General features: G+C 36.3%; 1 protein-coding gene across 3 annotated transcripts in view; it reads right to left on the reverse strand.

Moving 5' to 3' along the window:
- VPS13B (vacuolar protein sorting 13 homolog B) overlaps nt 1-13104 on the reverse strand; it is a 731003-nt gene that overhangs the window by 635609 nt on the left and 82290 nt on the right. For all 3 annotated transcript variants that reach the window (XM_075549441.1, XM_075549440.1, XM_075549439.1), the window contains exons 15-16: nt 9909-10103; nt 4616-4740 (exon numbers count right to left, since the gene is read on the reverse strand). In XM_075549441.1, the coding sequence (XP_075405556.1) occupies nt 4616-4740; nt 9909-10103 (320 nt within the window). The remainder of the gene's footprint in view (nt 1-4615; nt 4741-9908; nt 10104-13104) is intronic.

The following is a 13104-nucleotide window of genomic DNA, read 5'->3' on the forward strand; positions in this document are numbered from 1 at the left end:
TGGACATGTGGGATTACAACTGAAGAAATCAATATGTTTTAAAACTGATTTATAAACATGATGTCACCACCTGGTAAAATTACTAATATCACTAAGTTGTAGACTTGAAATGAGTGAAGTTATGCTACACAAAATATATCTCGATAAAACTGTTTATTAAAAAAAATACTAGTTAGCAACGTTATTCCTAGTAAAGGATACTTAAGGATGACCTTGCAGTAGACTCTCTCACTGCTGGTAGAGGAAAGAGCTACTCTGTGGTCTTCTGCACTCAGACCGACCTTGAATTTAATGTTAACTTCACTACCTACTATGTACACATAACCAACCAACTACTAACAGGAGCCCTGGTGGCACAGGAGTTGAACCACTCGCCTGCTAACCAACAGGTCAGTAGTTTGAACCCATCAAACACTGCAGGATAAAGATGCCGCAGCCTGCTTCTATAAAGACTTACATCTTTAGAAATCATATGAGGCAGTTCTACTCTGCCCCATAAGGCTGCTATGAGTTAGAACCAACTCATCGACAACAGGTTATAGGCACTAACAGGGTAAGACTTATACGTGAAATCTCTATAATAATCCCTTGCATATGAGACTGCTATACAGATGTTGCTGGCTCATATATTCTATTACAATTAATAAAATTTGTGGAGCTATTAAAATTTCTCTGGTCTATACTGGCATAGTCACCTATATATCTTGAAAAATAATTATGCTCATGAGATTTTAAATGCATATGGCATGCAAATTTAAAACATTTCAATGAATAAAAATATAACAGCATTAGAAGTGATCACAAAGTAATGATACATTCTAAAAGTTACTCAGTAGTTTATAATCAAAGAAGCATATCCTCACATTCATACATATGTACACATAAAAACATTGTATTATGAGATCATTTACAGATTTCTGGCTTGACAATATTCTAAGGATTCATTACAGTAAACTTTAGCCTCCACAGATAACTGCTTTATTTACACCAAATTTTACAAACATCAACATTTCTGATGCTTATAGTAAACACTGCTATGCATATGTATATTATTAATAGTATATAGTTATTATATTTATTGTATTATATAATAAATTCATTGTATCATATAATACAAATATTAAATGTTTTATAAAGATTTTAAGTATTATTAAATAAATTAAACTAGTAATTTTGAAGTGTTTTAAAGACATGGCAAGTGTGCCTCAAGTCACATGACACAATTCCATGAGATTTAGTTTTATGACTCCCCAGATTTCTTACAGGAGAAATGAAGCCTAGTGCAGAGCCATCCAGTGCGTGGTTCACTACTGTCTGCCTAATCTGAGATTTGAAAACTAAGCTTGTTTCTGTCAAGTCTGTTCCTATTGTGGCAAGCGTGTGATTCCGAGTAGAAATGCAATCCACAGGGATTTCATGGTGGTGACCTTCTGGATCCAATCACCTATCCCCTGAAGCACTTCTGGGTGGATTCACACTGTCAATCTTTGTGTTACCAACTCATCACTTAACCATTTCCATCACCCACAGTTCTCCTTTTTGAGATTTCAGGTGGGATACCCCCACCCCAAAAACACTGAGAGTAGAGAGTGCTAGCAAGATTTAAAACCATCTACCATGCTATATGAAGTTTCATTTCTAATGAATTTATTTGCTACAATGAGAGTTAAAACAAAGTGGGAAAATATTTCAATAATTTAGCCAAATGGGAAGAGAAAGCTGGTATGTCCAACTTTTCAGAGCAGTGAATTTTCACTGTCGATTTACTCTTAAATCATCTTCAATGTATAGATTAATGAGATGAAGTCGAGCATGGATTTCTTCCTTATTTAAGAAAGTAAATTTGAATTTAAGATTAATGGCTAGCATACTTTTGTATGTCCAACCTATAACCTATGACAAAAGTGAAGAATAGAACATTTCTTAAAGAAAATTCAAGTTCAGGTATAAAATGAATATGTGAACTGTTAACAATTAGAAATGAAAGTTGCTGTCTTTCTCACTGCTTAATTGACCTAAATTTCTTTTTAAAAGATTTTGTACGAACCACAGGACTGTGGTACAAGTACACTTTTAGGGCACACGGACACATTTTGAGGGATTCCAATCATGCAGAAACTTGCTCCAACAATGTATGGCAGTTCCAAGAGGATCTGAAGACTATGCTGAATTTTTCCACACTAGTATGTGAACCCTTGACCATGCTGAAAGGTCTGGCTCTGTGGCTGTACACTGGCAGTGTTCATATCTTCTTGGACGTGTTACAATATAGTCTATTTGATAAAACTGTTACAGTTTTACAAAAGAAAACTCAACTGGTGATCAGAATGAGCAGTGCCTTGGGTGAACAAATTCCAAATGTAACAGCACCTCGAAGAGCTATATCACTCAGTATTCTTTTATCTCAAAATTAAGTAGCAGTGAGCACAAGGATAACGATTACTTCATAAATAATATAAGTAAAACTAATTTTAGATCCTTTCAGTATGCATTTTTATAACTTCTATTCTCCAATAATCAATATGCACTACTTTATGACTTAACCCTGGTGGCATATTGGTTACACACTGGGCTGCTAATAACCAGGTCAACTGTTCGATATCACCAGATGCTCCTCAGGGCAATGATAGGGCTTTCTATTCCTGAAAAGAGTTACCGTCTCAGGGTAGTTCTTCCCTATCATACAGCATCAACTCCAATGACAGTGAGTTTGATTTTGGTTTATTCCTAAGACTTGGAATTGACTCGGTAGCAGTGGGTATTGTTAATTAAAAAAAGGCCATGAAGCCAATATGTACATGATTTTGAAAACTACAGGAGATATATATGAGAATTGTGGAGTTTACAATTCATCTACAGAAAAGGTACTGAGATTCTAATCTTCTTATTGCTCTTAAAATTCTCTGTATGTCCTAGCCTGAATAAAAATCTATCCTTATAAGAAAAAAGAATAAAAATCTATCCTTAATAAAGTCAAGTGTCCAATTGAAGTCATTGCGTTTTAAGAACTGCTCATTTGCTTTAATTTTGAGTCCACTTGTAGTACTAAAATACCTATAATCTAAAGGAACCAAGAATTACTGTGTCTAATGTTTAAAGATTGAACAGATAAACATCTTTAAAACTTTTTAAATACAGAAGCAGGAAAAAAATCTGTACTATAGAAACATCTTTTCTATGTAAAATACAGAAAACATCTGTCAGAAGCCAAAATCCAAAAAAACTCTAAGAGTAAAAACTACAGTGAAGATAAAATTGCAAATGCAGCCCAAAGAGTTCAAACAAATCCACTGTCTCCTCTGCTCCAAAGCAAGGAGAACCATCCCAGTATTTGATTGATCACTTTTTAAACACAGCTATGTTTTGTCAAATCTGCAGGATAATTATTTGACGCACAAAGCAACAGATATTTAAAAAGGCAAAATTAAGTCTAGTTTTGGAGTTACATTAAGATAGAGATTTAATATTAAAAGCAAAGTTATAGTTGAAAATCAAGGAAATGAGAATGAGGAAAATAAAGCAGTGATAATACTTGTGGTATTGGGGGTTGTTGTTTTTTTCACAATACAAATGTTTATTATGGAAGCTGGGAGTCCCAGTGGTTTAGTGGTTATACCTTGGGTATTTGTGGGTTTTTTATGTCAGTCTCTAGACCTGAGACTGTTTTCTGAACTGTGAAATGAGAATGTTATAATCTACAATGTGACTGTTCAATTTCATTTCAAAAAACCCATGAAATATAGCCCAGATGACAGAAATGCAAAGCTGCCATTCGAGTGGAAGGGATTTAATATTCCAGGTAAGTCTTTATCCAATGATTTTATATTCATATTTTTCTAGATATTTTTATTATATTGCTTTTCATATATAAAGGGAAAGCATACCATGCAAAAACAAGCTTTCTTAAGATAAGACAGCAAAGATATAACATGAATAACTAAAATCAAAGCTAGAAATAATATTTCACTAGAAAATAAATTTATATAAACTCTTTTCATACATTTAAACAATTACCTCTGTCTGTCTATAAATTTATTCAGGAAATAAAATGTCCAAATAAAAGGCAACCCAATAATCAATCTACATGCTAAAGAACAAAATCAACTTTCTCCAAAATGCATCTACTATTCCAGTTAAATATTCTAATAAAAATACCATTGCTACACTTATTTCAATAGCTGTCATGAATACAAAATAAAACATCAACTAATAGATAAATACCTTGGCTTCGGTAATAATGTGCAACTTTTAATCTATGTGACTGCTCCTGAAAGGGGATGCGGTATACTAAGGGAGGGTATATGACTGTGGAGGGCCCAAGACATGTACATGTAACTCTTAATTTAACCTAAAGTAGATTTTTTTATAGAACCTATATGGGTTAGCAGTTATTAACCCAAACTAGCGTTATTATTACCATAAAGGATGCTATGAACTACCACACTTCAGAGATCAAAAGCTTTTTGATAGCTCAGAAAAAAACAATGACTTCAGTTATTTTTCTCAAGTGTCTTGCATAAAACAGACTTCATTAAAAGACACACATTGGATAGTTCCCCAAATGAGATAATAAATTAAAATGAACAGAAACCACACTTTAACATATCATACTTACCAGCACATGGGAAGTTTCAAAAGTTTACCATAAAGAGCAGTACTGAAAGAGGGAATCATCGGTACAGGTACGCAGGAAGATCCCCTACAATCCAAAGATGTCAGCCCTGCCTGGAAACCAAATATCTGAAACACACAAACAAACAAAAAAAGATCCGTATGTTCCGAGACAATGCTTTAATAAGCACGGGATGAAATTCATAATTTCAATTTGCTGTACAACGGCGGCACACTAAATGTGTTCCAATTCCTTTTCCACTTTCCAAACAACCAGCCTTTTCTGGTATTCAATTTGACATTACCTAAATCAGAATTAAGAGATTTAAATAACACATTTGTTTCACATTCCTAAAAGATGGCTGCTTTTTAAATAATTTTAGATTTACACTGAAATTTCTATGCATTATTTTCATTTGGTGTTTTATTGTCTGTTAGTATGAACATACATTCCATGCACACAAACAGCCATTAAAAAGTTTTACACTGTAAAGAGTAAATTTAACAATTTAATATAAGCATCATTTTATGCGTACAAAAGCATTAACTACAACCATCTTAAAAATGTTATTTGCTTTCAACTTGCATTGTGCACACACAAAAAGAATCTCCAAATACATCCAAAACTGTTGCTTCTTTTCCCTTTCTATTGTGAAAATTATTGTGGTATTGAGGTTTTTATCCAAGCAAATTTCGTACATGGCATATGTTTATACTTAAAATAAGCAGATCACACTCAAAAACTGAACAAAGCATTCTCTTAAATTCCTAAACAATCTATTTTTAAAACAATAACATCACATTTTACATTAAACGGTCAAGAACTAAATCTGTTATTCTTCTCAAGTTATTTCTAATAAAGAAAATAAACACATCAAACCAGAAAAAGTGAAACAAAAAAATACACAACAATGAGTTAATGTTTTTGAACAGCATGTGAAATCAGTGAACCCGAACATTTATCATTAGTGTTACTTTTTATTCCTTGTGTTTATAAAGCATTTTGTTCTCTCGTTCTGCAGATTATTTAATATTAACTGTTAAGTTCTACCTTGAAACATGCTTTAAATTTCCTCGTAACTAATTTTCAAGACAAAATAATTTTTACTTAAAAATAATAATGATCAACTTCCTAAAAAATATTGTTACTTTAAAAATATATATATTGTTACTTGTTTTCAAAATTGTTTACTCCTATGTCAGTCAAACTGACATACATCAAACTGACACACATCAAGACTTTTCTTCTAAAATTAGCTTAGGAACAACAACAAAAATTATTAAGAATTACAGTTGCAGAAGAAACTGCATGTCAAGGATTTTAGCTAATTAGCATGAAGGAAAATGAAAGTGATGTACTTATTAATTTTAGTCACACTATTGCCATTTAAAGACATTCACTGTACTGCCAGCATACAATAGTTGCTTTGAGGGGAAATATTAACCTGCAAATAATAGCATATTAAAACATATAAAAACTGGAGCAATAATGTTTACAGCTATTAATTCTGCTTAGAGATTATTTCCCTCCCCACCTCATTTTATATGTGTTCTTTACAGAAGTAAGTTGGAATCAACTGGTGGTGGTGGATAAGGGAGTTTGTTTTGTGGTTTTGGGTGACTCTAGGCTGTTCTTTTAGGAGGTTTTCATTTCACATGAAGAAGAAATGTAGTTTTATTGGTGGAAGGGTGGTGAGAAAAGTTGTTTCTTTGAAAGATAATCAGGAAAATACTTTTGGGGGGCAAGAGCAAGAAAGGAAGGAGGAAATAGAAATGAAAGAAATGAAGGGTAAAATTGTGAGCTGATGTGTGAGCCAAATAAAAGGAAGCATGACATTGTGGTTACTGAAATACATGATTTTTTATGACATCACTTAATGACCTGCCCTTCTCAGACATGTAGGCTGACCCTTTCCCTACATGTAAAATGAGAGGTTGAGGGTAAATAATCTCTAGGCAGTTTGAACTCTACAATTCGGTGGTCATTTCTTATAGAAGTGTTATAGCTCCATTCTTGTCCCCTGAAGATGTTTTCTTTCTAACATGCTTTTATGTTGCAGAATTATAGCTGTAAACATGGGGTTGTAAATCCTTTTGACGCCTACTTACTTCTAAATCCTCTAAATCCAGTCTCTATTCATGTGTTCCCTAAGATAAAAAGGAACTGTCAATTAATACTAATGATAGTCAAGCTCTTCTGTTAGGGAGTTTCTGCCTGCAATAAGTTAAACCAAGTAAAGTAAAAAGACTATAAAACCATAAGAAAATAATTTTCAATCACCCAAATTTTAACAATATGAAAACTGTCACCAATCTTTCAAATAAATAAAATCTTTGGTAATATGTAACATATTCTCAATTTTTTCAAAAGATCCATGAAAAATGGGCAAATGATTTATATAGACATTTCTCCCAAAACACACACAAGTAACTAATAAGCACCATTTTTTAAAAAAGTTCAACACCATTAGTCATTTGGGAAATAGAAAGCAAAACCAGAATGCGCTAACACTTTACACCCACTTAAATGACTTAAAAAATTATTTTTAGGGGAAGAACAACAGAAACCAGAGGGGAAGGGAGACAGCGGTCAGTGTGAGATTTGAAAATAATTAACACTCTACAATCTATCCAGGGGCCACGAGTGGTGGGGGTTGGGGAGGAGGGAGGGATTAAAAGAGGAGCTGATGAAGACGAATATGTGCATAAGTAAGTGCAGTGAAGAAGGCTGATGGTGTCCAGCTATCGAGAGATATAGTGTCTAGGGACTTAAAGGCTTGAAAGTAAACAAGCGGCCAACTAGCATGGAAGCAACAAAGCCCACATGGAAGCAGCACACCAACATGTGTGATCATGAAGGGCCAAGAGGACCAGGTTTCAAGCACCAAAGGCGGGGGGGAGGGGAATTCATATCATCATGAATGAGGGAGCGCATGATGGGGACCCAATGCCCATCTGCAGACTGCTGGACATCCCTTGCAGAGGGGTAGATGGGAGGAGATGAGTCACTCAAGGTTTAGTGTAGCAATAATGAAACTCACAACCTTCCTCTAGTTCTTAAACGCTTCCTCATTCCCCAACTATCATGATCCCAATTCTACCTTGCAAACCTGGTTAGACCAAAGGATGCACACTGGTACAGATGGGATCTGGAAACACAGGGACTCTAGGACAGAAGAACCCCTCAGGACCAAGAGTGAGAGTGTTGGTACCAGGAGGGAAGGGGGTGTAGAAAGGGGGAACCGATCTCAGGGATCTACATATAACCTCCTCTCTGGGGGACGGTCAACAGGAAAGTGGGTGAAGGGAGACACTGGGCAGTATAAGATATGATAAAATAATAATTTATAAATTATTAAGGGTTCATGAAGGAGGGAGGGGGAGGGAAAAAAGGAAAATGAGCTGATTCCAGGAACCCAAGCAGAAGGCGAATTTTGAGAATGATGAGGGCAACAAATGTATAAGTGTGCTTTACACAATTGATGTATGTATGGATTATGATAAGAGTTGTATGAGCCCCAATAAAATGATTTAAATTCTTTAAAAAAAGAGGAGCTGATCCCAAGGGCTCAATGGAAAGTGAATGTCTAGAAAAGAATGATGGAATATATGTAACGAATATGCCAGAAACAATTGATGTACAGTTTGTAACAAGAGTTGTAAGAATACCCAATAGAATTATAAAAGAGAAAATAAAATTTTTTTTAATTCTTTTTAAAAAGTCAAGTCATGATGTGAAAATAAAATGCAAAAATCATTCATTACTGAATTGTCAAATAACAACAATCCTTTGGAGTTGTATGAGCTCCAAATAAAATGATTTTTATAAAATCTCCATACAACTAATATAAATGTTTACCATTTCACTTTATGAAAGGTTCCATAAGATTACTTTCAGAGAGCCAGGGAAACCTGCATATTAAAATTAAAATAGGAGCACATGAAAACTTGACCACTAACGTTCACAGTCATATTACTGACAATTGTCAAAACATGGAAACAATTCAAGTCCAACAACTGATGAATTGGGTAAGCAAAATGACCTGTGCCCACACAATGGACTAATCTTAATAAAAGGACCCAAATACTGATTGATAATATGGGACAACAGGGATGAACCCTGAAAATGTTACGTCATAAAAGACCACCACTTATGGTCCAATTCCATTTACGTGAAAGGGCCAGAATTGGACAAAGCCAAGGAGACAACTGTAGAAGCGTGGTTGCCGGTGGGGGAGCTGGGAGCTAGGAGGGGAAATGGCCAGGGCTACCCAAGTGCAAAGGCTTTCTTTCCGGAGTGGGATACAACTGGCCGGCATGACAGTGGAGGTTGCACAGCTCCGTGAATAGGAAAGTACAAGAATGTCAAAAACCACTGACTTACATCTCCATACATCTGTGTGTACATTAAAAAAAACTTTACAGTATAGCTGAAGAAGGATATAAAATGTTGCCTTGGTGTTCATTCTAACCCAAAGCAGGCCACACGTTTCAGAGTAAAACAATGGCGCTGATCTTCAGAAGCCAACTGACTGTGAGGCCTTTCTAGCCTCTCAGCCAAGCACTTACCCTGTGCGGCCCCAGGGACTGCTGCGCCTACCAGTGCCCATTTAGCTTGCGCAGCCTTCTCGACTAATGCCTAGTGTCTGCAAGGTAGAAAGAATTGAACAGCTGCCACAGAAAGAGCCCTCGATCATCAGAATACTTTGGAAAGATTCATGTATTGCCCCAAATTAGACCTAGTTCAACACTGTACCTTATCATTCTATAAGTACCGTTACTAAAATGCATTACTTATTATTTTTAAATGGAAGCAGAATTTGGCCAATCTTCTAATAATTCGCTTTACACAAATGATTAGAGGTAATAAAGGAAATGTTTTCTTTTGTTCTAAGAATTTAATATGAGGAAAATGGCTAAAACACAAATGCGTTAAACATTCTTTATAAAACAAATCTCACGTAACAAGTTTATTTAAAGTATCCATATCAAAGTGCTCATTCACACTGTTTACAAATAGCATCATCAACAACAATGGCATATAAGACCTTCAAGTCATAGTTACCATTAACTTATAAGCATCAAGCTACTAAAAGCAACTAATTGAAGAAATGTCTTTAAAATCAGTACATTTATATTTTGTTTTTGTTGTGTTGAAATAATGATAAACATACCCAAGTTATTTTAAATCACATTTCATGGGGTATAATTTCTGAAAAATTACAACTGTAGAAAAAATTAACATATTTGAAGCTACCAAAGAAAACCAGACACTAACAAACATTCACATTCCTTACCTTAAGGTAGCAATGAGCATAGCAATAATGAAGCAGGTTATCAGAAGGCTGGGTAAGGCTGCTGACCATATGTACCAATTGTTCAGCATACATGGGCACAGAGTGTTCCAGATTAATTTTATCCACCAATATCTGAATGGCTGGTAAAGGCCTAAGAGGCTGGAAGTTTGTAGCATTCATGAAGTTGCTCAAGTTCTAGAAAATAAGAGGGCTCACTTTGTATTTAGGGAGTAGACACAGTTAACGCACAACGCCGTGTGCAAGTTGTAGACCTGCACAATTTTCAGAGCATCAAATCAATCTAGAAATAATGGCTTTCTTTCTTAAGAGTTCTCCTGCCTTAGCTAAATACAAAAAGGCTTTCATTTGCTTTTCATTCTGTTTCCACCAACTTTTTGAAGCCCTTCAAATAAATCTCATATAGTTCAGTGTGACACAGATTGAAGAATGTATATATAATGCAAAAATACCACTAACACCTCTCAGCTAAACCTCTCTTTCTTCCTCCCCCCAAACCAAAGAAAAGAATCATATCATATCATTGTCTCAGTATCTTAAAGGTATTTTCTTAAGCTCAATCATCCCAAAAGACTTGCCAGATACGTAGACCAGAGGATGTACAGTGGTACAGATAAGAGCTGGAAATACAGGGAACCCAGGACAGATAAACCCCTCAGGACCAATAATGAAAGAAGCAATACCAGGAGGGGAAAAGGAAGGTGAGGGAACCGATCACAATGATATACACATAAGCCTCTCTCTAGGGAATGGACAACAGAAAAGTGGGTGAAGGGAGACATCAGACAGTGTAAGACATGAAAAAAATAATAATTTATAATTTTTATATATTTATAAAATATCAAGGCTTCGTGAGGGAGTGTGGGGGAGGTAGGAGGGAAAGTAGGAGCTGATACCAAGGGCTCAAGAAGAAAGAAAATGTTTTGAGAATGATAGTGGCAACAAATGTACAAATGTGCTTGACACATGGATGGATGGATGGATGGATGGATGGATGGATGGATGGATGGATTGTGATAAGAGTTGTACAAGCCCCCAATTAAATGATTTTTTAAAAGAAAGACTTGCCAGATAACCTAGAACCAGTATTTTGTATTAATCAATATTTTGTTTTATTCATATTTAACTATGAGACTAAGTGAGCTACTCCATTATCAAAGACATTCATAATACAGTTTGCAAGAGAGAAACCATTTCTGACCCATCTCCTGTCAATTACTAATTCAGAAAGCGAAGGCTCATAAAGTCCTTAAGAATACCATTTGGCGTTCCCAGTTACAGAACCGTCCTGAGCTTACAAAGAAGTCTCAAACTTTCCAGAGGAAATGCTCCGTTGCAGTCATAGAATCCTCCCCTGTTCTAGCAATCGCTCACTTGAGGGGTCCTTTCCATCTGCGGTTCTCAACGAGGAAGAGGATGGCCTTCAATTTGAAGTGAAAATATATAGAATGGTTTAGTTTCTCCATCTTTCATTTTTACAGTAAGTGAAATGTGATACTAGAGTTTAATTGAATTCATTTTAGTTCAAGAGAGAAGAGGGTCAGAGAAAAGCGGAAGACTCTCCAGGAGGCAAGCTGACATCGTGGCTGCAACCACGAGCTCAAGCAGAATGACTGAGAGGATGACGCAAGAACAGACCGAGAGAGTGCCACGCTGCTGAGGGTCAGACTTGACTCAAGCCCTGACTCAACAGCAACAGCAGATGATAATGGAGTCCTGATGGCACAAGTGGTTAAGCACTTGACTGCCAATTCAAAGGTTAAAGGTTCAAACCCATCAACCACTCTATGGGAAAAAGATGTCACAACAATCTGCTTCCATTAAAAATATCCTCATCGGGCAGTTTTACGAAGTTCTGTAGGGTCACTCTTAACCATAAGCAACAGAAATGGGCTTGGGTTTTGTTGTTAAAAATAGCTGCTGTTCATTAAAAATAATGATAAATCCATGGAGCATCTCACCACATGAATGAATCTGGTGGGCAGTATATACTGAGCCAACTACAAACAGTCAAATATTGTATGAGACCACCGTTCGAAAAGGCCAATACAAGATTTACATGTAGGAACATTCTTTGATGATAACCACATATGGAAGGGAGTAAGAGAGAAAACGCACTAACTAGGAAGACCGAAGAAAGATCAAAGCATTTCCAATGTGGTGCTAGCGAAGAAGGATGCAAAGTATCCCAGACTGCCAAAAGGTCAAGCAAATCTACCTTGGAAGAAGAATGGCCAGAATGCTCCTTAGAAACAAGGATGACGAGATTTTGTGTTACACACTTTGGACACGTTGCTAGGAGAGACCAGTCCTGGAGAAGAAGGGCCTCGGTAAAGTAGAAAGGCAGAGAAAAGAGAAAGGTCCTCAACCTCAGGGACGCAGTGCATTAATGGCTCCACCAGAGGAACAATTCGGAGGAGAAGGCGCAGGGTCAGGCAGTGTTTCATTCTGTTGTGCACAGAGTTGCTATGAGTCAGGCCCAATTCGATGGCACTTAACACACCCAAATCACGACCACCAAGAAGGGCACATGCTAAATTTGCTAAGGAGAAAAACACAACAGAAGATGGGGGAAGTGAACACAACAGAACCAAGGCAAAGAAAGACAATGAGAGGTATGGAAGAGTAAAAGGCAATAGTGATAAATACCGTTAGATACACAAGCTGGTAACAGCAGCAGTAACAAACAATAATTCACCGGGCCTACATAAGTAGTTTCATAAGCTGAATAGAGGAGGAAAGGTGTGTGGGAAAACACCCGTGTACATATACAGGATTCCTATATAGCTATTTGCACAGCTAAAAATATACCCATGAATATAAAGAACACGCAGGGAGCAGTCATGAAAATCACTCAGCCATAAGCACACATTTCCCAAGACTGAGATACTGGGCTTGAAGACTAGGGAACATAATCTCAGGGGACATCTAGGTCAATGGTCATAACATAGTCTGCGAAGATAATTTTCTACATCCTTCTCTGGTAGACAGTGACTGTGGTCTTAAAAGTTTGAGAGGCTACACAAGTTACAACTATTGTTCTCTTTCCAACCAGAGCAAAGAACAGTGAGAAAACTAAAGAGTCAAGGCCACAACTACTCCACAGACTGAAAACCCACATGATCCACAGCCTCCAGTAACCTGAAACTACAGTGTTCAGCTACCGACAACCACCACT

Source organism: Tenrec ecaudatus, chromosome 5 (genome assembly GCF_050624435.1).
Source record: "Tenrec ecaudatus isolate mTenEca1 chromosome 5, mTenEca1.hap1, whole genome shotgun sequence".
Classification (NCBI taxonomy): domain Eukaryota; kingdom Metazoa; phylum Chordata; class Mammalia; order Afrosoricida; family Tenrecidae; genus Tenrec; species Tenrec ecaudatus.